This window comes from Crocodylus siamensis, chromosome 5 (genome assembly GCF_052110815.1).
Source record: "Crocodylus siamensis isolate JL-2025a chromosome 5, ASM5211081v1, whole genome shotgun sequence".
Taxonomy (NCBI): Eukaryota; Metazoa; Chordata; order Crocodylia; family Crocodylidae; genus Crocodylus; species Crocodylus siamensis.
The window spans coordinates 38904331-38932177 of record NC_143399.1 but is presented as its reverse complement, the minus strand read 5'-3'; the positions used below and the strand labels follow the sequence as shown (position 1 = coordinate 38932177).

At 45.3% G+C, this 27847-nt stretch overlaps 1 protein-coding gene across 1 annotated transcript; it reads left to right on the top strand.

Moving 5' to 3' along the window:
- The first annotated feature begins 132 nt into the window (after positions 1-132).
- KASH5 (KASH domain containing 5) lies at positions 133-27728 on the top strand. The gene is made up of 18 exons (XM_090049728.1): positions 133-281; positions 1664-1858; positions 4152-4265; positions 5390-5570; positions 8571-8732; positions 9251-9368; positions 10744-10794; positions 11597-11674; positions 12598-12654; positions 13051-13110; positions 14356-14420; positions 16728-16830; positions 17956-18099; positions 18996-19129; positions 21269-21410; positions 24260-24324; positions 24722-24826; positions 25706-27728. Exons 2-18 carry the CDS (start codon positions 1687-1689, stop codon positions 25914-25916), a joined length of 1962 nt encoding a protein of 653 aa, XP_089905854.1. The 5' UTR covers positions 133-281; positions 1664-1686; the 3' UTR covers positions 25917-27728.
- Positions 27729-27847: the final 119 nt, after the last annotated feature.

Sequence of the window (27847 nt, the reverse complement as noted above, 5' to 3'; positions counted from 1 at the left end):
TGCCCTGGTTTAAAGGGGTGGTCTGGGCAGGAGACCGGAAGAGGAAATCCAGAAGCAAATCAGTCTCTTCCATTATGTGGGAGGGGATTAAGTTTTGGGGTAACTTTAAATAACGCAGATAAAACTGCCGATCTCTTCGCACACGCCAGAGCGCCCTTTCATACTCCCCCGTAAATCACTAACATAAAACAATATCCCTTCCTCAAAGAATCAGCTACCTATCCTTCCAGCGTGCCCTGCAACACGTTGGCTGCATGGTTCCCCCGCTTCATTTGTGGCAGGTTAGGGCGTTATGTCTTGTGTTGAGTCGGGGGTGAGAGCATTTTTACACAATTTAGAGTCTGGATTTATACAGGAGGGCTTGGACAGGGATGATCCTGCCTCAAGCAGAGAGGGTTGTACTAGGTGACCATTGGAGGTCCCTTCCGGGTTGACTTTCCTATGACTTCTGTGCTATACAGTAATTTAATTCCTGGCTCAGTCCAAATCCCACAGCAAATAAAACTCCAGTTCCAGATAAGCAGATCTCAGTAACCATATATTTAAGTATCCATGCGCCATATATTTTCAACTGGGCCAGCATCCCATGTGGAGGCTCAAATACTCCCCATATCCAGGCTGGCATCTATGCACATGTCCCAGGCTCTCAGGCCTGGGGGTTCAGATGCTGACCTCACCCACCACGTGCTAAAGGCCAAAAAAGCAACATAACAGTAATGCCAGGAAAATGATCAGACCCAAATACCCCTCCCCTCTCAAATAAACCAGCAGGCTCCAAATAACCCCATTAATTAAATCAGGGCCCCCCCCATAACAGGTTTTCCCTGCTTTTGTATCCAAATAGGCCAGCACTCAACTAACTTTACAAACAAGCTAACCACTCCTAACACATCCCTTCTCCCAAATAAGCAGGTGGGTGGCAAATTATCATTTAAATTGTCCTGGTTTATTATAGCCCCATCTCAACTGGCTATGTAACTTACATATTGCACCCCCGGAATAAGTAAGTCAGCCCTTCATAGCACCCATAAAAAAAATTCCCTCATTTTGTATGCTACTACTTGCTTTAACTACTGCTCCCAAATAATTCAGTAGACTAATAGTTCCCTCTTCAATAAGCATGATAACTTCCATTGATCTGGGGTGTTGTTTGTTCTCCACAAACAATTGCTCATCCTAAATAAATCCCTTCCAAATAATCTATATATTCTAAATACCCCTCCATCAGCCGTGTGTGTCCTTTTTGTTGTTTTCCTGACACCCCCATTCCCACATTGGTTAAAGGGTATTCATTTTGACCACATATGAGACCTTGGTTTAAATCAGGAGACATGCCATGAAAGTCAGTGAGAGCTAGAGTTAGGTGCAAGATCCTGGGAGAAATCCCAAGATAGGCCTGGTGGTAAACTATACCCCAGCTGTAGTTAATTATGTGGGAATCAGAGAAGCTAGCACCTCCCTGAATGTGAATGAGCAGCCACTACCTTAGGGTAGTGACTGTCCATTCATATGCAGAGTGGTGCTACTCCTCTGATTCCCTCATTTAAGCCAGTTAGTCTACTGGAATGTAAATCAGAGACATTTCGATTACTATGTGTAAAGACAGCTTGTCAATAAAACTATTTCCAAGAGATTTCTTAATTTGGTGCCTGTTTCTTTCAAGGCTAGGTCAGATGAGGTGGTGAAATGGCATCAGAAGACATGCTTTCCTTCCAAAAGGAGGCTTGTTTGTGGCTTTCAAATGAAGCCAGCTCCTGTGGAGAAACACATCAGCTGGTGAGCCTAAGTGAGAGCCAGTCTTTCAAGCCGGAAGAGGATGGGATGTCCACAGAATTGTCCATGGTTGTATCATCAGGAAGTAAGTACAGTGCTGCTCTTCTGGGCTCTATGATATCATTATTGCAGTATCTGAGTGCTTCACATTATTTGCTACTGGGGGTAAGAACTCTTTCCTACTTATTTTACAAGTAGGAAACTGGGGCATAGAAGAAAGGACTAGGGTCATCTGGGACAGCTATGTCAGAGCAGGGACTAGAATCTGAGTCTTTTACATTCCAGCCTTCTTCATATGAATGCTATACTTAAAATTCCAGTGGGTAATTAAATGCTTTGGTGAATCAAGGCTAATGTCATAATCCTGATGGCTGCAAACATAGCCCTGGGATCACATTTTCAAGGTTAATCAAAACAATGCTGTCTTGCCAGAATCTGTAGATAGCCTGAATCTGCCCTGCTGAGAGATGAGACCTGGACCATTCTTTTGACTCTGAAAGCGAAGCATGATTCTTTCACCGTCAACTTTTTGTAACTATATCCTTGCTGACAACATTAGCAGAAGCTTACAGCTGATTTACTTATTTCATAGTTCCTGCCCATCCCTTATCACATGAGCTAAATGCCCCCAACTTTTGCTACCAAAACCAACTTCTTTCTTTTCTGGAACTATTAGGAGGCTGTGTTAGTGATACAAAAAGAGTGGCATTCAAACCCTGAAAAAAAGCAGGGGTGGGGGGGAGTGATGTTACCATCAAATTAAATAACTCTGAAACTGCAATATGAGAACTAAACTATTATTATTACTTTGCTGTTACTTCATATTTATTATACAAGGTTCTAGAAAACATGATTGACAGTGAGATAAGGTTTTACAGGCACATTGTAAGAGACAACCCTTGTCCCAGATAACTTGCAATCTAAGCACTGACAAAAGAATAAGATAGACCAGACTTGCCCAAGGAAAGGCTGTGGTGGAGACTGGGACAGAACCTAAATCTTTGTACTCACCTAAAAGTTTAGCCAAGAATATGTGGGGGGAAAGAGGTGGAAATCACATCCTTAACCAATACAGCTGTGCTACTGGCAAGCTGTAGAAAAAATATATATCAAGTTCTTAGCAGTATAGCTAACTCCATTTGGAGAACTGAATTAAACAAATTATTTTACTGGTATCACTTGTTTCTACTAGATAAGTTTCAGTACCAACAAATTATTTCAAGCACAGGGAAGCCTTCAGCCAAGTGCTCCATCTGTCAGCCATACTACCTTCTGCACTGAGATCTGTACCAGAGCTGCAGGAGCACAGACCTGATTGCAGGATAAGGGCCTTTTAGGTATGGATGCTTATCTTGCTGGGATCCTATGACCCCAGCTGACTTCCTGCCCTTTGGGCAGGGGGCTGGACTCGATGATCTCCCGAGGTCCCTTCCAGCCCTAATGTCTATGAAATCTGTGAAGCTACGTGTGCCCACCCCAGGGCAAAAACATACAAGAGAACTGCATTTGCTGTGATGCTGGAAAAGAAGGCAAGGCCCTCTGCATTCAAACCCTCTAAGTGCTGCTTGAAGGGACTTACCTGAAATTTTAAGGAATGCTGAGGGCAGTTTTTTGCGGAGTCCGATGCAACTTAAGCAAGTCATAGAGATGGATGAAGTCATCACTTTTGTCGCAGGCCTCGGATTCAAACTGTTCCACTTGGATATTATTACTAAGGATGCCCACTTGGTTACTCCAGGTTGTGAGGGTTAGTCCAAATAGCATTTGGGTACCACAATGATTGCTGTAGGATAGACAAGAGGAGGTATTATGGCAATGGGTGGATAGGTAGATATTGTGTATAGACAGACACACACACACGCCATGCCCACTTTGGCTATACATAATAGGCCCTGCAAGCTAAATTCTTTACTGATTTAATCCCTGCAATTTGACCTCGTAAGCCAGGATCTCTGCCAATACATGAGCATAACTCCAGAACATTTAAATTTAAAATCAGGAGAATTAAGCTAGATTGAGCTGGGATAGCCTAAAAGCTGATTTTGGCTTGGTGACATTCCTGAGTACAAATGGATTTTTTGTAGGGTGTGTAGGTGTGTGCATGTGTGTGAATCATGTAACTGTAAAAGGTGGAGCAGGGGAAAGACTATGTCTTGGACCATTTTACCCCTTTCTGTGCTGTCAAACATACCAGGATTGTTCCTAACAGTGTATTCATAAAACATTTATCCAAGTATCCCACTATTCCACAGTCCATAACAGTATGACAGGAACAGCCCAAAAGGGAGGATCTGCTTGCAGGTAATCTGACTTAGAAGCTATCCTCACCAAAAGATGGTCTGTCCTGCTGCAACTGTAAATCTCCTATTCCTTGCCAGTGTCATGGAACAGCCTTGTCCTCAGCACCAAGAGCAACATTCTGAGTGGGGGTCGTTGCTCAGAGGAGCATGTACTCAACTGCACTTTTGAAGCCTGTGATCCGGAACAAACAGGTAGAAAGCTTTTCTAACGTCAACTGGAAATTTGCACTTTGTGGCTAAGAGCTTTAGTGGTACTGGAAAGTCAAGTGCTCTTAGATCTGAAAGCTTTTCTGTGATGAGACCAATTTGGCAAATCCCACTCCCTCCCACATCTCCTGGCCTTACACATTTCCACTCACAGCCCACGTTCTGATGTCTGGAATCCTTTAAAAATATCTAGCATCATCAGGCTGGAGATTTTTCTACACTCTTAAGAATTCACAAGTATGGCTCAGTTGACATTACAGGGACAGGACTCTGCCTGGTAAATTTCAGAGTAACTCATTACTGAAGAGGTTCTATATTGCTGTGGAGAAAGGGCACAGATTACTGGCTCCTGGGTTCAGAACGTTACAAGTTGCTCACACCCTTGATAGGGGCTGTAGCTTCCAGCATGCAATGCTCCATCTTGAGCTGAACAGTATTTTGTTTGCAACAAGGTGGACCCTTGCATTCTGGGATATGCAATCTCTCTAAAATGCACTCTTGAATGCTGGCAAGACAGGCATTGCTTGTTTCTCTGTCAGGACCAACTACAAGAGAACCTAATCCCTGTGCATTAAAAATTACACAGGCCAAAAGATCAGTGAGGGGACTCAGCTGTTCTGAAAACAAGGCCCTTTTTTTGAGCTGGCTCTTCAAGCCTTTTTGATGTGGCTTGAAGAGTGAACTTTCAGAAGAGGTCTTGTAGTCAATGCTTTATATCATACAGTAATTCCAGAAGCTATTTTATTGTTAGCACCTAATTGCTGCACGGTCACTGATGCCTTATGTCAAAAATCCTTCTCTAATTTTAGTTTAACTTTCCTTGTAGCTACCCTAGAGGTTTAACAGTGCCAAACTTCACTATGAAGGAAAGCAGGCATAAAAGAAATAAAACAAATGATTATCTTTGCTACTACTTATTTATTCAGTAGTACGGAGACCACATCCCATTATGCCAAGCACTTTAAAAACACAGAGCTAGCCTCAGGGAACTTACAGTCTAGCTACTAGGCAGAGATAAAGGAGGTCTTATCCCTGCTTTACAGGTGGAAAAATTGAAGGGGAAATGCCCAAGGATGTGCTTGTTGCCTGTTTGTGATCATTGCTTTCAGGAAAGGTACCTGTTTTCCGGATTATTGAGTACCTGCAGGCCATGACGGGCCAAAGCTGTGAGGAAGGGAGACTGCAAGCTCTTTATAAGATGCTGGACCCAGAAGAAAGGGGTGTTGCTGTGGATCTGCCAACTTTTCATGCTGTCATGAAGGATTGGATCTCAGACTGTCGACAGGATGGGTCAGTGGTCATTAGAAGCTGCTTTAAGAACTCGCATAGCTTAATCACCACTCCTTTTGGCAAGGGTGGAAAACTGAGGCACAGAGAGGCAATAGACAATACACAAAGCTATTTAGATGCCTAAAATGCAGAAGGGCTGCCTAGTAGGATTTTCAAAGATGTCTGTTTAACAAAACAAACCCAACAGGCATTAGGTATCCAGGCACTTCTGAAAAATTCCTGTACATCTTTGGGTGCCTATCTACCTTTTGGAAGCCTCTTAAAACTAGGTTGTTAAAGTCATACAGTTAGTAGGTGGGAATCTAGTTTTGCCTTGTATCCCTGTCTGTTCTAACTTCCTAGGCAACACATTTGGAAAGAGCTTAGACTAGAACACCCCAGGAGTCCTGGCTCCCAGGCCCACTCTTGCTTTCCTCAACCAAAAAAAATCACAGGAACAGAACCTCAGAGTCTTTCTTTCTCCTACTTATCTGTATTGCCTCCAAGAGCTGAGAGTAGAACCCAGGAGTCCTCACTTTCAGTCCCTTGGTCTAATCACCTGACTTAATTTACAAAGGTAGGAATAGAATCTAGGAGTCCCTTTACTGTAATCCCTGGGTCAGACTGCTACAGAATCTGTGTCCAATACTCTGAATACCTTTGTCATCTGTCCATTTTAGGCTTTCACAAAAAAAGGTTCCCAAATCAGCTCCATTCCCTTCTAATAAAAACAAGATGAAATGCAGAATGTGATCTTATCCTGGCTTTTGATATTGCAGCTATATCTAGGACGACATGGGTGGCCTTCCTCTTTTGTCTGCATCCCTCAGATCTGAATGTTTCCCCCTGTTGACACGCAACTGATTAAGCAACTTTATTGCAAAACCTCCTAGTGAACTGAGAGAACTCATTCCATCCTTTTGCTTATTAGAGGCAGATGGTGAATAAAGAAAGGTCATCCAATACAGCCAGAGCATGTGGTGATCCATTTCATGGACACAGCAATAAAGCAGGAATGATGACTATTAATTTATGTTCCAGGGGATTAGAGTGCACCAAAGAGCAAGACAACTTTGTGGACAATATTTGCCTGTTACCATCTGGTAGGTGCTTGTGCTGAAAGGGATAAAAGGGAAAGAAAAAAAGAAGGATGGTGTATTTAGTGCTAAATATAGATAGTTTTTTAATGCAGCCTTGGGAAATAAGGCCTTTCTCTTCGTTCATTATGCCAAGGGTACCCAGAATTCTCATGGGTTTTGAAATACACTCACAGAACAGCTTTCCTCTTCCCCTCTCACCCCACAGCTGCAGTATCTTAGTGCCTTCTGAGCATTTGCTAATATAGAAAGATCAATTGCTGCCTCTCTCTTCCTTCCGGGTCTGGATTAGACAGAACATGATTAGTGTAGAAGGGCAAGGGGTGGCATTTGATTATGTTGGTTTGTGTGAGTGAGGAAGTCTGTGGCTCAGACTACAGGGGACAGATTCTGGGCTTCTGCAAAATGGAAAGAAACCAAGTTTAACTGGTGATCTGGAAGTTTCTCCCAATGTTGGGGCAGGGGGGTCCCAATGATGGAAATGGAACCTGAGTCCTGACTCCCTGTTATAACTTTTTAGTAATCTTAGATGCTCAGGTTAGGTGAACATCTATAGTGATGGATGCAGTATAAGATCAAGTGAAAGAGAGAGAGGATGGGGATGTAGGTAATATAGATAACAGGTTTTTAGCATAGGAAACATGGGTGGGTTGAAGGAGGCATGATGAAAATACCTCTATATTCTAGCTGTTTCCATCTACTGTAACACTTCCAAGGGCCTATGAGCAGCCAGGCACATACCAAAGTACTCCCCCAGGCAGCTCTGTCTTATGTGGAGAGTCAGAGTGGTGTCTGGCTAACTCCAGGATTGGGGAAACACAGATGTAGCATCTTTCCCCATGCCCTACATTAAAGCTGTTTAGAAGTCTGTTCTGAGTGGCATGATCCCTCTCCATGGGCCTTGTCATTAGTTCACTGGTTTTTCAGAAATAAGTTGCGTCTAACCTTCAAGACCAGTTGTTTCCCCACCCCTCCCCCCACCTGCCTAGTAAACAGGAGCTATTTGTTAAATCCCTGCCAGTGTTTACTTTCCTGGTAATGCCCCACTTATTTGTGGCAGCAAAGTGGATGGGGACCAGAAAGCCACTGCAAAGCCACACCCCTAAAATTGATCTCTATCCCCTTTTTAGGGAAAAAGAGGAAGGCAGCAGGTAGTGCTGCTCAGTTAGAGGGCTATGGCAGGGACTTCAACACCAGGAACTTGTAAGTACTAATTTATTGTCAAAGGAGGACTGGAACATTTGTATGGAATCTTCTGCCACAGAAAATCACAGTAGGCTTGGACCTTTGTATATTTCCAGATATTTTACTACATATGAATAGTTAGGATCCTCTCAGGCTAGGGGAACAGATTCCCAGGGGATGTAGGAGATTCCCTGTCTTGCTGTCTTCAGGTCCAAACTGGATACCTTTCTTGAAGAGATGCATTGGCAAAACACAAGTCCAATATAGGTGTAACTGGGTGAAATGTAAGGGCATGTGCTACATGGGAGTTCAGGCAAGAAAATATAATAGTCCTTTCTGGGCTTAAATACTATAAACTTAATTTCACAGAAACTTTCCAGAGACTTGGATTCAGAGGGGCAGTGCTTCTGGGAACCCTAGGATTCAGGACTTCTGGGTCATCTCCTTACATTGACACTGGTTTGTTGTGGGACCTGGCATTGGTCCCTTTCCCTCTCTGTGCCTCTGAACAGGATGTTGAGCAGCTGGATTCAAGCTGTTCTTTCACTGGCATTCTATGATGGAATAGATTGTTGAGGCTGGGACTCTCAATGTAGTGACTAGGCCTGAAAGGAACCTGATACTTAGCTAAGAGTACTTTCTACAGCATTGGACTGCTTACTATGAGACGAGATGTGAAAGTGGCTCATGATCACAGATCTCCCTGCTGACAGCTCCTTCTTCCTTTCTGCTGGTCTAGGGAAGAGGCTGTGACTCTTGCAAGCATTATTGAAGACCTAGAGTGCAGCAACAAGAAGCTGGCTGTGGAGAATGCCAAGTTGCAGAGGACCATTGAGTCAGCTGAGGAGATCAATTCCCGGCTTACTGAAGAGATCTCTGAGCTGAAGGGACAGCTAAGAGGGTAAAGTGGAGGGATGGAAGACAGTCCCAGCTGTGGCAGGGAATGGAATAGAGAGACTCAAGAAGGTGACCCCTCCCTTTAGTCGGGGCTGGCTCCTTGACTCTTGCCATAGTGGGTATCATGGGGCAGGGAGCAGTCTGGGGCACTCAGTGGGATGGTGTTCTGTATTCTGTCAGCACTAGCTTCAGTGTGGTGCAATGCCAGCGTGGATGTGGTGCAGTGATACAGCAATGTTGGCAGCTCTGGCTCCTATCCATGTCTTGCCAACACAGCCGCTCACAGGGGACACATGCTGTAATGGTACAAGCAGCCAGGTGTGGACATGCTCCAGCAGGAAAAGTGTCAGCGACTGTAAGCCAATAAGAGCTGCAGGGACAAAACATTCTAGTGCATTCAGGACCTATTTTATTTTGTGAGACTTGTTTCTTTACTATAATTGCCCAGTCAGTTCCCCTTGACCTTGCTAATTAAGAAGCCCTGAGGTACTGCACCATCTCACCAGCTGCTGTCCTTGATAGTATGCAGCAGGCACTGGAACAAGCCAAGTACATGGCTAATGAGCTAGAAGACCTGAAGGCTATTGAAAAAAGGCTAGAAGAGGAAAACGGTAGACTTCACACCCAAGCTCGGCAGCTGGTAGGTGCTTTAGTTTAGCAGATTTTTCCCTGCCTACTGGTTTTGAGCACCTGGCCTGTTTTATTATATGGATAGTAGTAGAGTAGACATGTGAATCCTGGGTTCTGTCCCAGCGCTAGGAGGAGTGAGTTTGGCGGGGGAAGAGGAGGAAAGAGCTGACAGCCAGGATGCAGACAAAAACCCCAGGCAACTGCAACTGACTTTACTGTTTGACTGGATAAGCCATGTAAGGAGTCCTGTTGAGACTCTATCTGGCTACTAGCAAGGCTACAATCATGTATCCACCCAAAAGAACAAACTGCTTTGCATTCTCTTGGAAGAAAACTGAGGTGGGGGGAGGGAGGCTCTGAAAGTGATCAGGAGAAATCAACCTCTTGTCTCGTGTCATGAGTTGGTGAAGTCTCAGCATCACTCCCAATGAGATGAACCGGTGCGTTACAGAACTACAATTGCATCTGGTACTAAACTAAAAACCATGGTCCCTAACATCTAGAGCCTGATTCTTGGATGAACTAAATTGGTGGAGCTACATCCATTTCAACTGTGATTTACACTGCGTTCTTAGGTTCTCAACTGGTATGAATGAACATCAGCAGGGGGCATAGCACACCCATGTGCAAAGGAGAACTTTTCCCTCCTGGCTGCCCATACTATCACCATTCTGAGGGATAAACAGTCTTCAAATGCAAAATGAGCTTCTATAGAGAAGATGGCAATCAATTGTTCTCTATATGTACAGGAGACAGGACAAGTAGCAACTGGGTTGCCAATAAATTGCAGCTAAGGAGATCTTTTTTTTTTTTTTACCCCTCCCCCCCCCCCCCAAAAAAAAAAAAAAAGGTGTGTGGGTGTGTAACACACACTCTTTCTAGTCACTAATCATTGCCTCCTTAACCCACCATAGGAACCATGCAGCTAAAGAGATCTAGGTTAGATATTAGCAAGAACTCTGAGTGAAGTGAAGTGCTGAAAGAGAGGTTATGTGGGATCTTTGTTGCAAGAAGTGTTTAAGTTCAGGTTAGATAAACATTTTTTCTGGAATAGTTTGGATCACTCCTTGAGCAGGGGGTTGGATGAAATGACCTCAAGAGGTCCCTTCCCAACCCTGTTTTTCTTTTAAGATGGCACTCTTGGCCAGCACTGAATGTGCCTTTTCTTTTTTTTAAAACCCCTGGCTCTTTACTAGTTCCCCATCTGCTGTAGCTGTGAATGGCTTGTCATCTCAGCGCAGCTGCTGCAGAGCCTGTGTCCTCTTGTGCTGGGATTTCAGGGAGGCATGAGAATAAATATATGGAGTTGATGACGCCTAATACAGCAGCCTGGACCAAGGGTCCCCACCCCTCAACATCTCCCCATTCGTTCCCCTTTTTCATAGGAAAAGGAACAGCAGTCTCTCTCTGTACAAGTGGATGACCTTCAAGAGGAGGTGAGGATGTCTTGAAGAATAATATTGGATAGGAGCATCAGTGGGTAAATTCAGAATCCCATGCTTAAAGCACAACCACTGAAAAGCAGCAAAGACGCTGCCAGAATTGGAGTGGGTGACAGCAAGACCCCACTCCCCTCAGAGGCCATAATGAATTGGGGAAGAATTCAGGAAATTGCTACAAGAATAATTCTAGGTCTGGAAATACTGCCGTGCAGTGTACTACAATCTAGTTAGTTTACCAAAGAAAAAGTTAAACACCACAGTCTGTTAGCACACACCTGGTGATGTGGGGCAGAGAGTTCAATAGGGGCACTCTCCTGTCTTCATCTGTGCTGACACCAGAAACTTCTGTAACTGTAAAGCAGTTGGATCTGCTATTTTGCAACCAAAGTGTAAAATCAAGGTCCTGGCTGGTTGTGGTCTGCATCTTTCATCCGAAGAGACTTTACTAAGTTCAGTCTCCTGATCATCCTCCAGAGGCTCAATTGCATTTAAGTGCCTTTAGCTTTTTCTGGGGCGTAGGCTGTAGCATGTTGGTCTAAGGACAAAGGCAGACCAGGTTCTTTGGGTAAATCCAGTATCTTTTTATTAGACCAATTAGTTTTTCCTACAATTTCAAATGCATGTGAAATTAATTTTCACTTCCTGTGTTAACTTAGGGTGTAGTGTTGCTACATACTCATTGCAGCAGTGTCTGCATTCATTGGTGGCAGAGCCTTTTGAACAGTTAATCATGTTCTTCCCATGTCTGTTTGGTATGGTTTATTAATATTAAACATCTTTTGTGGCTGCTTCATAGAACAGAAAGCTCATCACAGACAGAGAGGGAAAGAGACAGAAAATTGAAGTGCTGGTCACTGAGAAAGCTGAGCTGAAGGTAAAAACCACAGAGGCCTGCATGGTGTCTTCACACCAGACACTAATTATTTGATTTGCAGCAGTGCTGAATACATACAGCCTGTATTGCTGTCATGAGGTTGTTTTTTGCTATAAAGAGATCTATCCTCCTACTTGGCAGGTGGAATTGGCTAAAAGGTCCCTTATTATAAATGTTTTTGCAATTAAAAAAATGTCAGGTGGACCAAATAAGTGTTTTCTTGTCAAGAATTTCAATAAAATCAGCACATTCTGATGAAAACCTTTTTTTTTTTTTTTTTAATTACTGTGTGATACTATATTTTAAAGCATAAAAGTAGAAATAAGTCAGAACAGGTTAGTGGAATTTTTTTGTGAAATTAATCCTACTTTTCATTGTGGGTCCAGATGGAGTGGAAATTTCAGTCCCCTGTGATTTCCTTGTGGGATGGGCATTTAGATTTTTTTTTTTTTTTTGGCTACTTGCATTTGTAGGAGAGCCAGTTATGTAGAACTATGGTCCCCAAACTGGCCCACAGGCTGCTGGGGCTACAAAGCCATAGTAGATGGTCTGTGAAATTAACCTTTTTCAATCAAATTTGATAGAAGTGGGTGAAATTCTGAGGAATGGCACTTCAGTCCATTGATCTAAAGTTTGGAACTGCAAGTCTGGAGGCTTAAAGCAGCTGAGTGGGATGTCAGAACTCCTGGATTTCATTCCTGACTGTCACTGGCTTATGCTGTGACCTGGAAGGACCAAATCCTTTCTACGTGTCCATGTTTCCCTCCTTGTCAAATCTTAAAGCCCCAGTGAGAAAGTGAGTCAGAAACTATCCCAGTTTTACAATGAGTATAAAGCTTGTCAAGATATTTGAGGAAGAGCTAAGAACCAAGCACCGGGAAGAGATCAGATGCTGTTAAGACCTCTTCTTTTCCTCTCTCCAGTCTCAGCTCTGCGAATATGAAAGTCTCATCTCCTGCAAAGATGCTGCCCTTACTGAGGTGAGCAACTTGCACATAACTTCAAAGAGCAAGTGTGCTGCTGTGGCTTTAGTATTGTATTTCCTGTTCTGTCTGTGTCACTAATTCCATTGGTTGCTGACCTGCAGTGGATCATTCTTAATGCAGTAAATAATTTAATTATTGGGCACAAATAATTGGGATGCAGAAAATACTTGAAGGCATTCTCTGGTACATGTGCTTTCCAGAGGTCGGAATTGGTGATCCTTTCTAGTGTTTAAACCTAGAACATCTAACCAAACCAGAATTCCAGCCTTTGTCCTGTTTGACATGCTGTGTCCTGCCAATACCACCAGGTGTCACTAAACCATCACGAGTGAGATGAGTTTTACTCTGTAATGACTTTAGTTGCTTTCTCTGACTTTTCTGTGTTTGCAGAAAACCAACTGGGCTGAGGAGCTAGCGGCAACTGTGGAAGAGTACAGGATGGTGGTGCAGGTAATGGACACTGACCCTCCAAAGCACTCCTGCCTTGGTTCTTCTTCATGCCTGTGTTAATCATTCTACCTGAGTGAGAGATGTTTCTCTGAGCTTATCTCAGGATCTTAGGCTGAGCTATAGGTCTCTTTGAATACCAGTCAACAGCCTGTGGTGTTGAAAGAGACCAAACTATGCTGTGAATGGCTTCAAGAGGGTTGGACAATTGGCAGGCCCTGAATCTTTGAGCTGAGAATCTAAATGCATGATTCTCCACTACCTGCAATATAAGTAATTAAAATCCTCTGACAGAGCAGTGTGGACTTAAACCTCTTGGACCTCAGCCACTTGAAGACAAGAACCCACACTGAACTACATTTTTGACTTCGTTTATTTAGCCAGTGCTGCTCTAAGGTGCAAGGGGGAAAGAGGCCACTAACAGTGGAAGAGTGGCAGCTGTCAGAGTCAGCAGTTAAAGGGAGTTCTTTTGTGCCCCATCTCAGTTATTCCAGATCTGCATGTGGGGCTGGGACAAGGTAAGGTGGACTGTAAGCCGTCTCCATGCCCCTGGAGCAGCATGCAAGAGCCCTGATACAAGTTAGAGACTGCTGTAAGTTTAATAAAATGCTCCCTATAGTCCCCTGGGGCACCTTCTGACTTTCACCTCTGCCCACTCCCCAAAGTTACCTTTACTTTATCCATAGTGGTGCACTCAAACCACACTTCCAGTGTCTTCCCATGCCAGAAGCTGGGAGTAGAGCTGGAACACTGACTATATGCTAAGCCTATATACTGTCCACAAAGAGCTTTTGTAGAGCTGCCGGTCTTGCAAGTAGGCAAAAATGCCTGTTTATTGTACAAGCAACACAGTGACAGAGCATTAGCATTTAAGGGGAGGTTTGAACCCTTGCTCTAGACATTGAACTCTTGTTCTATGTGCTGAAGGCTGCTTCCAGTAAACCAAGCTGTACCTGACTGTTTTGGGCTGGGGAATCAAAGATGGCTGGATATGATGCTGGTCACATCACTTCTTTGCATGCCATGGGCTGCAGAAACCTGCTGTGCTTTAACCATGCCAGCCTAATGGGGCATTTGTGCTGAGGACAGACTTTATTGGGTCAGGGCTGACTTTTTTTTTTTTAAACAAAATGCAAACAACTGAACTGGGCCTTTGGCTTACTGTAACAGCCCCTGGTGATATGGGGCTATATAGAACAAAGCCATCACCTGTCAATCCACTGGGAACCTTGTCTCTTTTTTCCACAGGAGCAGAGACTGGAAATAAATAGGCTGCAGGACCAGCTGTGCCACACCTACAATGACTCGGCTGTGTAAGTAGCATGCTGGGGGGTCAGGTGGAATGGTCACATGGCAAGGGCAGGCAGAAGAATGAATAGGTGAGAAAGGGATGTAGCTAGGATCATCTTGTGCCCCAGCTATTCTTTGTTAGAGTATATTCCTATAGAGGGCATCCACATTACAGAGAGCAGCTCTCAAAGAAGACAGGCCCAAGCCAGCAATCCTGTCCCTGAACTGAGATCAATCCAGGTCAGTGGGAATTTTGCTTCCAGTCAGGGCCATGTTTCTACCCTACTTCAGTGCATGCTGTACAGCCAGACACCTGCAGCCTTACATTTGGAGCATTTGGGCCTTCAGTTCTCAAACAGTGTTCTGCTTCTGGTGTTGTGTTGTTTGTTTGTTTTGTTTTTTTTCTCTCACCTTTAGGCCTATGGCAAACCCTGGATGTACAGCATGGGAATACCAGGCTGGGTCAGAGCTCCTATAGCAGTTGCTGCCAGCTGCTTTAGAAGAAGCCACAAACAGTCCTAGAGTATCTTAGTCAGAAGGAGACCCCAGGCAGATGAACACTTGGCTTATTCCCTGAGCCATAAACTAACCCATCTAATCTAGCTTTGTATCTGCTTTATAAGAACTGACATACACATACTCGGAGGCACAGATTGGATTGCTCACAATCCACCAGCTGGAAGCTGACACAAGAAAACACAAACTAAAAATAAGATGCATAATTTAACCATAGAAACAACTTGCTGAGGGCTAGGGGTGGCTTTTCCATCACCTCAGGATTCATTTAATTGTTATCCAGTCCCTTTACAAGTTAAAGGCTCAGTGCTGAAATCCCCGGACTGGATTCCATGCTGATGGCAAGACTAAAGCCAGAGTCTTGTATCCAATTATGCTGTCTTCATTTAAAAAAAAAAAAAATGTTGAGGCAGAGAAAAAACACAAATATGGTTGGAGGCCTGGGAGGAAAATTGCTTTTTACATACAGCACAATTGCTTTACCTGATCAAGTGATGAATAGGCAATTGTGTGTGGGGGGCGGGGGGGGGCGGCGCAAAACTGAATACAGTACTCCAGATGTGGCCTCACCACTGTGAAATAATTACTTCCCTTGACCTGCTGGGAATGGTCCTACCATGTAGAGTAATTCCAAATCCTTTGGCAGGCATCTGAAGCCCCAGGCTGGGGAGGAAGATACTTGCCAGTAGCTGGGCCACATACGGTTTTTGAATGATTCAAATAGATTTGGATCTGATTTGGCTAATTTGATCTCAGACACTAAAAATGTTCCTTTTAAAAACAATATATCAATAGCTGGGGGGGGCGGTGAGGAGGGGGATATTGGCAAGAGACTCAAAGTAATGAAGGCCTGAATGAATCAGGGATAGCTACAGCAGTTTTGCTATACTTTTTATAACTGCAGGACACTGCCAATATAATCTGTTATCCGTATAATTATGTTTGTCTTCACCCTCAGAAAGGCAAGGTTAGGAAGCATGGGGGTGGGGGGGGAGATGATTATGTTTATAAAACTAAGATCCAGTTATAAATCTTCCTGCATTTGGGTCCTCTGGTGGGACTCCATGCCAGGAGGTGGTGCTGAGACCCAGGGTTTAATAACATTCAAAGAGGGACTAGATAAATTATGTGGGTAACAAGTATTTCCTGACAGAAGGCAGGGCAGAGTGGTACCTTTTAAAGACTAATTTGGAGAGGCATCAGCTATCATAAACAGTAGTTTACTTTGTCAGATACTAACTGTGTGTGCATCTATAAGGTGCCCCTCTGCCCTACCTTCTGTCTGACTTCAGTGTGACCCTCCTAACCACCTGTCTGCCCAAGTTAACTAGTGAATGCCAAAAGGGTTTGGGAAGAGAGGCTATCTCCTGCTTCGGGCATTAATCTCATTTTAAGCCCTACTTATCAGAGATGAGACTCTTTTAAAAGGCAGACTGTCCTGCTATGAGGTTTCCTGTACCTTTCAAACGGGGGAGAGGACAGGGGAACCTACAGCACACATGTTATGTTTGACATAGGCAACAACTTGGGGAGAGGGCAAGAGGGACAGCAGCAGATGTGGCAGGGGAAGGAGACTGGAGTGACATCCAGGGAGGGCATGGGGCTTAATTTGTGGCACACCTATCAAAAAAGGTTGTCCCTCACTGCTTTAAACTATCTAGGACCAGACACTTCTGGAGAGGGGACAGTAGGCAAGCTGGCCTGAGGCAGCCTGGTAGTTCCTATTTGTTAGGTACTGAGCTTAGGTTGTATATTTAGGCTTTAAACGTAAGTGTAGTGCAGAAGAGGATGGATATCTGACTGTTTTTTTGCAGGCTGCCAAAGGAGTTTCTGGATAAAGTGAAAGCCAGTGTCAAGGGTTATGCAAATTGGATCCCTGTACAGCCTCTCTGCATGGAGATAGAGGAAATTCAACAGGTAGGAGTACAGTTAGGTTCCTTTGTGGGCTTAACAAAACCCAATTTACCTTGGGTTTCCAGCTTGCTAGGGCTGGGCCCTATCACAAGGAGTATACTCCCTTCTAGATCAGTCCTGACCCCATGCTCACATGCTGCTGCAGGGCACTTCTAAGAGGAGTCAGGTTGTTAACCCTGAACCAGTCCTCCCTGCCTTCCTCAAACTCCTATGTGGTTTCCGATCCAAATGAGATTTACCTTCTTGGGCTCCTTCATCTGTACTCTGTTAACTGTAGAGCAGCCTTCCATGCCTGTTACACAGCTGTAATAGTCTACCCCAGAGTCAGCAGCACTTCTCTGCTGAACCAAACTTTTCTAAACAAATACCTGTAACACCATCTAGGTGATTGTATTTCACTGGCAAGTAAAGTGATCCTATCTATCTGTTCCCCATCTCATTAGGCTTAAGCAATTAGCATTCACAAAGCACTCTTATCCTAGGGTTTATTTATTACAATCAATTAAAGACCTAAGTGAGATTCTGAGCACCAAGTGCAAAGCTAAGCCCTGGTGAATGACTGTAAGGGAAGCATCTACCTGAAACCTCCTTTGCATATCACCTTGGTATACACATACAAAGCTTACTAACTCCAATTCTACTGTCACTGCATTTTGCTCTGCCTACTGCTCAGACATAGACATTTCAGAATCTCTCAGGGAAGAAATAATTGTGTTTCTCCATAGATGGGGAGAACCACAAAGCACAAGGCACATTTTTCCTAATGCATCAGAAATCCTGGAGTGCCTTAGCATGGTGTTGGGAGACGCAATATTTAATGAAAGAACCATGTTAGGTGACTCCCTATTCTACTCAAAATCATTTTCCCATGGTAAAAAATGCCCTGTGCGTCCATACGAGAACCAGTAATATCTGTTCTGCATGGGACTTTAATCCATAGATCTCCAAACACTTGAGAAAAGGCAAATGAGCATTTGCAGCCTTCACTACTTTAACTCCGGAGGACCTATAGTTTAGAAGCACAAATCCCCAGGGAGAATAGTTGTTAAGGAATGGGATTCAGGATTGTGGGGCATGGTGCCAAGCTGTATATAAATAAATGACTTCTCTATGCCACTTCACCCACAGCAGATGGGGACTGATGAAGCTTACCTCCCCAGCCCGCTGTGTGGGATGCTGCCAAGCTCAGGAGCTCATGTGTTGACCCTGTCACCTGTCAAGAAGAGCACAGAGATGGACCTAGTAGATTCCATGGCCGTAGCAGAGGAACAGGTGAGTGTGGAAGACCTACGTGGGTAGAGAAGCAGTGATCCAGCCTTCTGATCTTTTACGTAACTGTGTGACCAAGTGGACAGATTGCCACCATGACCTGCGAACATGGTGTCTTGGGCTGACATCCTGCTGGCTGGCTGCTGGGGTAGATAAAGATCAGAGAGAGCTCTCAAAAGTAAATGGAGAACTGGGCAAGATACTTTCAAGAAGCCCCCATGATTTGCATCCTGAACAACTAACAAAGAGCTCAGTAGGGGACATTTTTTCCCAAATCGGTGCTGACCCTGTGCCCCAGAATGGTATTTGTAGACACAGGCTGTAAAGAGTAGAGCCAGGACAGAGTAGGGTGTGTTCCCTCCAAAGCTGGTGCTAACCCTGGTCCCCCAGCACTGTAATGGGAGATAGAATACTCCTGGAGGTACTTGATGTCTCTTTTTTTTTTAGGGGAGATGTAATCCCAAAGTCTCCTGGTCATCAGAGACCATTGGGATCTCTATTTCTGCCAGAGTGGAAGGTAGAGATTAGAATGAGGTTGGGGCAGGTGTGTGTGGGGGGAGATCCAGGGGTCAGAACTGGCTCCCAGTCCCTCCTGTGAAGGGAAATGTGTTCTAGTTAAGAGCATGGGAAGAAGAGTAGTCTAGTGATTACAGTGGTGTAGTCTTGAATGACAAGACTCCTGAGCTCTCTTTATTCTATGCACAAATTTAGGAAGTTTTCTCTTTCTGTGGATTATTGAGCAGTGACCCATGCTCACAGGGAGCTTGACAGAGCTGAACAACTGGGCACACTTAATCCTTGGATGCATTTGTTCTCTCAGATGTTGGCCCCACAAATTCAGAGGCATGTGTGCATGCATGCATGCACGTGTGTTAGTCACTTTCACTCCACCCCACCAGGATCTAGAAGAAACCAAAGGCACCAAAGCAAAGCTGCTGGGAACCCTTAGCTTGCCTCAGTGGAACACCCTGTGGGAAGCCAAACTACAGTCTCATGAAGATCAGAAGCAACTGACCCCAGAGGGGTCTGACAGGTACTAACATGAGGGGTGCAGGAGATAAGCCCTCCTTCCTTCACCTCCCCCACATCCTCCTGGCCTTCCTAGTACTACTTGCAGGCTATGCATTTACATCTGAAATCCTGCAGTTCAGAGGAGCTCTTGCCTCCAGAGCTTTTTGGCTGATGGCAGGGATTCCTAACCTTTGCTGGCCAATCCACAATACCGAGAAAATAACATGCAATGTGGACAGCATCATACTAGAGCCATATATAGGACTATGATTTTAATCGCACTCCTGTCCCAGCCACAGAAATCCTTTCTTTTGTGGGTTTTTGTCCATTGTATCTTGTTCCACCCACAGCACCTTAAATCCCTTTTCATTCTGTACAAGGAAGAGACTTTTGAGAAATCAACTCAGGTTTGTTTGTTTGTTTACTTGCTCACTCCTACCTGCAACAGAATATCTTTCCCTTGTGCTGGCTGGTAGGTCCTGGTGGCCTTCTGCTCCCATTTTTGGTGTGGTACATTGTTCTTCCACACTATCTCCTGACAAGGAGAGGGGATTTTAACTTGATATCCTGTAGTTCTTCCCACAAGCTGTAGGTTGGAGGTCAGTGGCTTAGAGAAATGTCTTGGGCTGGAAGTCAGCATACCACCTTTCCATACTAGCATTAATCTTCCCAAGTCACTCACAGCCAGGCCTGTCCCTAAGGGGTAGTGAATAGGGGCAACTGCCCTGGGCCCTGTGCTTTGGGGGGCCCTGCAGAGCTGGGCAGAGTGGCACAGCACTGCCACTGGCTCCATGTACGGCTGCTCAGCACACCATCTCCCATCACTGAAATCAGTGCGTCCAGCCACTTGCCGCCACCACCACCCCCCATCCCATTGCCGAATCTGCCACCGGCTTCCTTGCATTCAAGGGTGGGGCCCCACACAGGCTGATTTGCCCTGGGCCCTGTACCCTGCTCTGATAGTCTATGCTCACAGCCACGGCCTTAGAGCCCTATAGCTAACGGAGACCAGCCAGTACTGACTGAGTATTGTTGAATAATACTCAGTACCAGTATTGCTGAACAATTGCCACTGAGTATCATGCTACTGGCTGTGCTAAACTTAGCTGATACATTTTATGGAGCATGTATAATGGCTATGGTAAGCCTCAGGAGTTGTGAGTTTGTGGAATAGCTTCCCCCTAACCACAGTCTCAGTAAGAGGAAAAACAAAAAAAATACTCCTAGCTTTACCATGGAGTATGTATGATTAGTTTTACAAAGAGGTTACATGAAGTGGTTGCCAGCAACAGTGGGGGAATGGCCTCAGTAATCTAGACTGGTCCTGTTCCAGAGCTAGACAGACACCCTGTCTGAGAAGACCCTAGCAGCTCAATTCTCCTGGGAGGACTATCATTCAAGCAGCAAATACTTTTAAGGCAAGCTTCAGCAGTGGCATTAAACAGAACCAGCACTGCATGTTTCCCAAAGCCCTGGCAGCTCAGTGGTGCTTGCAACACAGCCAGTGACAGGAGTCTTCTCTCTGACACAAGGCAGAAAGCTGTGCTGCAAGTGGGACCGCAGCTCTGTTCACATTTCCTTCCTGCTTGTGTGGGAGCTGACAAACATTCTCTGCTTCACCATTTGCCATTGGGCATGCACATGCATGTGCATGCCCAGTGGTCCCCACTCCAGCTTCTAGGCAATAAGAGTAACAAATGGTTATAAACTTGCCCAGCTACTCCAGCTACCTGAATGTTCTCAAATCAAACTTCATGCTCAGACAATGCTGTGCGATTACTCCAGAGCTGAGGGCATTTGTGATCTCTTTGAAATCACATAACATCTGGGTGTTTATGAGCCTTCAAGTAATTTTCTGCCAGGACAGGGTGGTTTTAACCTTCAAACAGACAGCACAATCCAACAGAGGGTGGGGACAAGATTGGCAGCAAGGACACCAGGATTCTATGCCTGGCTCCACAACCAACCTGTTAGATGACCTTGGTAAAGTTCCTTCTGCCTTCATCGTGGCTTGGTTTCCCATCCTACCCTTTGTCTTGTTGGTTTGGAGGTAAGTTGCTGGGAGAGAAACTCTCTGCTTTTGCATGTATAGTGCCTAGCACTGATTGGCAGTTAGGAAATCAAGGCAAGGCTGCAATAATCTCCTTTCTTTCCCATCTAGCAGAGAGGAGAGAAGAGAACAGATCTTCCCAGCAAGGGAAGAATCTCATAAGCATGGTGGGGAGAAGCAAGTTGAACTAGCCCAGGGGACCAGAAAAGAGAAGAGTCCTACAGAGGCCCATGTACTTCCTCACCCTGAACAGGTACAGTGCCAAGTCCCCACTGGCTTGGGAAAAGTGGGATTTGGGCTACATCCAGGCAGCTTTTGTAGTGCAAATGCAGGGTAACATCATTAGCCTGATCTCATCTGGGTTGCAGCTTTGGCAGGAGCCAGCTCCCAATCCAGTACTTTATATGTTATCATCCCATAAACAAGATGGCTTCAGACTCCAGAACACAGGCATCTCTCCATAACTGCTGAAGACATTGACAGCCTACAGCTTCAGACCAGCTCAAGATCTGGCCATTTGCTTCAAATACTAGAGCCCTTCAGATTCTGCCCCTCTTCCTCTACACTGCTCCCCACCCCCGCTTCTCAGCATTGCAAAGACCCATTAGATCTCTGATAACTCCAGTCTATGCTTAATTACAAAGCGGCGCCAGCAGTGTCAGCAGGGGCACATTAACGGCAGGAAAATTGATTGTGGTGAACGCTTGTGGCAATAATGAACCCCCAACAAGGAGGCGTATTAGCGACTAACTGTCCTGCTGAGACCGACTGATGCTTGACTAATAGATTCCCATAGACAACTTGTATTATTAGTGTTGGCTTCTGTCACACCTCCTTGACAGAAATATTCAAAACACCAAGGGGAGAGGTAAGGTGATATATTGGTGGTATTGTGATAGCATATACAGGACCCAGTGGGTGCCATATCTGCACACCATAAAAGACCAGCTTTGCCTCAGAGCTGAGGACTGAAATAACTGGAGGCAGGCAGAGAAAGGTGTAGTACTCCTATTTTTACAGATCAGAAAATAGAGACCAGAGTGACTAAGACCAACATTTTCATTTAGTGACTAATGGTTTTGAAACCTCTTCCAAGGAATGACTACTAGGTTTTATAGGTAGCAGACGTGCATCTATGCTGGGGCACTTTTTTTGCACATTTGACACTAATGAGGCTTGTTTGACTTGTCTTCTCAAACGTGCTATGTTCCCTTCACTTATAAAGAATGTAAGGGTAAGGATACCAGCAATGTCAGGAGCTGCCTCTACAGCAGAGCTGCTCCTGTTGAAGAAAGCTGCATTAGCACCACTACAAATGGTTCCAAATGATAAAAAGCCTTTTGCCTGAACTCCATGTCAATCTTAATGCAAGTACCTAAAGTCTGCCATGATTACGCAAGACATCATATGACAAGGTGGGCCAGGGTGAGGATGCTCACGCGAGCAGCAGATAGATGGTAATTAAGTTAAAGAGCTTCTTGATTTTTAACTGGCCCTCATCTACCCACCACCAATGGAAATCTTGCTGTCTCCCCTCAGTGGGCTAATTCCCTCTATTGTGCTTGCCCATTACCCCTTCTCTGATAAAAGCTGCTTCCCACCAGCCCATGAAGGCTCTAAATGGGCTGAGAGGATCCTTGTACTTTATCAAGAGAAAATTGTTCTCTAGTGGAGGAAGAAAAAATGCAGGGCCTCTAGTAATGTGTGTGTCTGCCTCTCAAGTACTGCTGTGCTGAGCATTTACCGTAAGGCACCTGTTTATCTTAATAGACCCCATTATAAGATGGGATGCAGCCCCCCTCCTCACCCCACCAATATACATTTTCCCTGTAAGAACAAATTGATGTTACCAACAGACCACTTTCACATTCGGAGAAGAGATGTTTTTAAAGCTTCTTGCATTTAAACTAGCTTTTTTTTTTGGTTGGGTAACTCCCCAGCATAGCTTAATCCAGTGGAGGGCAACCTTTTTGGCAGGCATGTTACAAATTAGCTCTGCACCCTCTTCAAGTGCCACTTCAATCCCCTTCCCTTGCCCACTTCGCTGCTCTCTTTTTTGCCCCCTTCCCTATCTGTTATTCCCTCCCTGGTCTGCTGTGTGTCACAGACACGGTTCAGGACTCCTCAGTTTGATGCCAATTCACTGGATTCACATACAAGCCACTTCTCTACCCATTTCACCACCTCTAGGGTGGATGCAGTGATTCCATACCTTACAGATACGGATAAGGGTGAGAGAGAACTCTGAGCTGGTTTAGAGATCAGCAGTTGAACAGGGCTTTAACATAAAGTAAGTGGCAAACTTTGAACTGGGGGTAGCTGATGCATGCCCTCCTTCCCAGGGAAAAGCAGACAACTGAAACAGGCATGGTCCAGACTCATCACCGATCAGCTCAAACAGCTCCAAAAACACCCCAGCATCTTGCCTTTAACACCAGACAGAAACCCTACAGTGTTCCTGTTAATTAGAAATCTGCTGTGCTGCTGAAGGCTTCTATCCATTCCAAACTAGCTATGTGGGTTACTGAGCACTTAAGAGCCCTCTCCTAGGACAAAGAAGAACTGGATTCAAATCTCTACTACACCACAGACTTCCTCTGATGCTTCAAGTCTTTCTGGGCCTCCATTACTCCACTGTATGTGGGGAATAGCAGCCCTTCCTTGCCACAAGGGGACTGATAGTGTAATAACTGAGCACCTGACAGGGAAACAAGCTTGCACCATTTTTACAATCCTCTTAAGACATGGGATGCTCTATTTATCCACATAAATGCCCAGTCTCTTAAAAAAAAAACTGCTCTGCTTCCATCAGATCTTGGAGCACTCAGTCCCACAAGCCACTCCTGTTTCCAATGGGAAAACGTATTCCCTTTTTACTTCAGGTCTAAATTAATTGTCTGGAAAAGCTTTGCCAACCAAAAGCAAGTTAGCAGCTTTCTGCTGAAAATAGAGCAAGGCTTCTCCCCAACCCCTACTGACTTAAATTACTAGGTGTTCTTGAACTCAAGTGCATCCTTGTCCTTCCACTGTTGTCTATGAGCACGAACAGAAGCACACAAACAACTATCCTTCACTGGTCCTCACTGCACTTTGTTGTTTAAGGTGGTAAACAGCACCTGTCAGGAAACTGGGCATGCCGGAACCATTGCGTCCAGACCAGTCGAGAGGTAAGCGCACCTTTGACTCGCCACTGCTGCCTCGGTAAGGCATTTACCATCACCTCACCCACCATTAAAAGAGGTCAAGATTATCTTCACAGCTTTTAACTATAGTTGAGAGCAGACATATCCCAGCCAGCATAACCATATGGCCACTGACCTCTATGGATCTGGCTCAAACCCTCAGGATTCAGAGGCAGTGAAAGTGACATGGGTCTCTGAGACGGCAAAGCATTTCCAGGTCCCTTCAGTGCAGCAAATGTCCCTAACCCTCCCAACTAGACACAACCTATCCCCTTCCCCTCAACAGTATGCAGCCTCTAGTGCTCCCTTGCACAGTGCTTGTTTGAATATTCAGCACTACTGCAATAGTCCCAGCAGTCAAATCCTCATGTATCTTTTCCAGTAGGCCTGGAACAGTCCTAGAGGACCATGCACCAGTACAGAATCTACTTGTTCCCAGCAGACAGACAGAGCCATGGAACTGCTGGTTGGGAGTATTAGCTCTAAGGTAAGATACCTGTCTAGAGTTTTGTCTGGTCACAAACCTGCAAACTGGTCCCACTTCCACTTGCCTGTGCACCTCCTGTGGTCACTCAGCAGAACACCACGTAGTTGGTGGCAGAGGTTTCTAAGAGTGGTACAAGAAAGTGGTGAGTTTGGCCATGTAAAACCAACTCGGGCCCAGGGGTTGATCAACATGAGGGAAAAAGTCATGCTGATTTCAAGGTGCAATTCCTAAATCAGCTTAATATAAAGAGATGCAGTCCATAGCCAGGATGTGCTTATGTCACACTAGCTCTTAAAAACAACTTTAGGTCACACAGATGTAAGCCTGGTTTAAAGCAAACTAAGATAGTTTACAAAGGATTTAAGTCAAGCCTGAATAAAAATAAATTATTACCCTCTTCTGCTGAGCCAAAGGCAAATCTAGCCTGGTCCAGCTGCACAGTCCAGGAAGTGGGACTGCTGCAAAGTTAGCCCTATGTACATTTGCTTGGGTACCAGCAGCAGATGTGGCAACACAGACTGTACGAGTCCACCAGGGACACCAGCTGTGTGATCATGATCAGGCCTGCTGTCCCACGCTGCTGCTGTTGGAGGTGTTGCAGCCAGCTTGAGTACCAACTGGAGCACAGGCAAACACATCCCAGAAACACTGTTTAAATTGACCTTGCTGCAGAGCTGATCAGAAGGGAACGGTAGAGGGGGAGACTCTGCGCCCTGGCTTGGCTCATGTAAGCTCACCTTTCAAAAGGCTTACAAGCAGACTTGTTTTTTGCTCAAGGGTATTTTCCTGAATTTGTGAGAAGACTCAAAGCAGCTCACAGAAGGAACAGAGAAGTAGTGGCTCCTCTTCTAACAGCAGTCCATGTTTCTCTTTACACAGGCTTGTCTCTGCCCTGGGTGCCTTGTTGGATCACCCATGGGCCCATCTTCCCCACAGACGCCTGCTTCTGGGCCTGTTCTCTATCCTCTTTCTGCTGTCAGTGCTGTTCTGCCTTGGGCCACCATACAGGCAGCACCTTGCCTGGACCATGCCTAGAGGGTCAGCATGGCCATACCTCCAGCTGCGGTACCTGGGACCCCCACCAACATGATCCCTCCCCAGACAGAGGCAGGAAAGCTGGGGCAGACATCAGGAGCACCCAGACTTACTTACAAACATAATAAACATGAAAGTGCATTCAAAACAGGGTCTGCCTGAGACTACCTAGGCACGGGCTCAGTCTTTCCTCTATTGTCTCAGACCAGGCCCCCCGCCTCCAGTCCCACATGTCTCTGCAGATCCCAAACCGCAAATCCAACAGCTCTAAAGTGTCTGCAGCAGAATAATATATAGTAGATATAAGACTGTTTTACCAGATACCAGGAACCAAGCAGAAGTGAATACAGGGAGCTGAAAACTAACTTATCCCCAAAAGATAATCTGACCCCTTTCAGCAGTAAGACTCCCTCTCAACCAGCTACTCCTCTCCCCTAGAGCCTGGTCTCCTATCAAACAGGCAACAACAAATTTAAGTGCCCCATTCTCATGGCCTGCTTGCTGCAGATCCCTCATGGCAGCTCTTGGGTGGTTCAAAAGCCAGCTGTAAAGCACAAAAGTTCCTAGCTTCTAAAGACACTGAACCTCTGAACACTAATTTTGGTGTTAAAAACCAGGTGCGAAGGTCCCAAAACACACTGGGGGCTGCAAAGCAAAGCCACATACAGTGAGAAGTGATTGCACCTGTCACACCTCTCCCATAGGCCTCACCTGTTAATGTTTCACCAGGTGATTTAATACGCACACCACTCCCCTATAATGCATGGTAGCTCCCCACAGACTTCCTTATTAGTAAGAAGCCTGGTTAAGGACCAAGGAAGGCATCACTTAGGTACGCGAATCAACCACATGCTGGGATCTAGTGCTAGGAAACAAGGCATATCTCTGGCTCTGACCGTGAGAAGATCCATGGCCCACCCACTCTGTGCTTCATTATCCCCATCTATAAGATAGGGACTGCATTTAGCCTAGCAGCAAAGCTAGATGGGACAGGGACAAAAATAACTCTACAGACAACTGGTGTAGGGGGGAGAGAAGCAGAGGATCTACTGGAACCTAGGGAAGATGGAAGCTATTGAAATCTCCATCCCGAGAGGTTTCCTCAAAGAAGCTGGGGAGGCAACTGTCCAGGGTGGAGCAGCAAATCTTACATCTCTGCTGGGGACCAAACAAGACAACTCCTGAAGTCCCTTCCAAACCAGCTTTTCTACAATAACCAAGGATATCTCTGCAAGAACAAATGGATCTAAATTGGCTGTGAATAAACTGAAAGTAGATCTTCAAAGAAGGTTTTTATATATCAGACTCTGGAATAGATTCCCAGCAGGGGTGGTGCTGCCACCTACCCTGGAGATCTTCAAAAGGAAACTGGATGCACACCTTGCTGAGGTTATTTGACCCTAGCAGTCTTTCCTGCCCAGAGCAGGGGGGCTAGACCGGATGATCTCATGAAGTCCCTTCCAGCCCTAAACTCCTGTGAATCTGAGTGATGGCCTGGAACAGCTTCCCCCCAGCGAGCAGTGGAGACAGGAACAGAATTCGTTTTTAGGATGGAGCACAGTAAATTTACAGCTGGAACAATGGGAAGTAGTTCTCTGCAGTAACGAGACTGGACTCACTAGTTCAGGACCTGGTGGTCTTTGGTTACTAGAGGCCATCAACTACATAGCCCCATTGCTAACGACTGAAACAGCTCTATCTAGAACAGAGGCTGACAGGACAATACATGCCACAGCAAGGGAATCTGGGGTTACTTATCTGTATACCCTTCACCTCTTCCACTCCAAAAACTCTACCACTCAGAACTATGGATAACGTGCCTTCTTGAGGACCCTGAGGCAGGGTTTGAACTGGTTTCACCTGCCCCTCCCCCCTCCCCACAATGAATCGAGCCAAGCCGTTATAGCACAGGTGTGTCCCACGCACAGTGAAGGATTCTGCAGCTCAAGGCACGCAGGTTTGGAAGGCGCAGACGGACCAGATGAT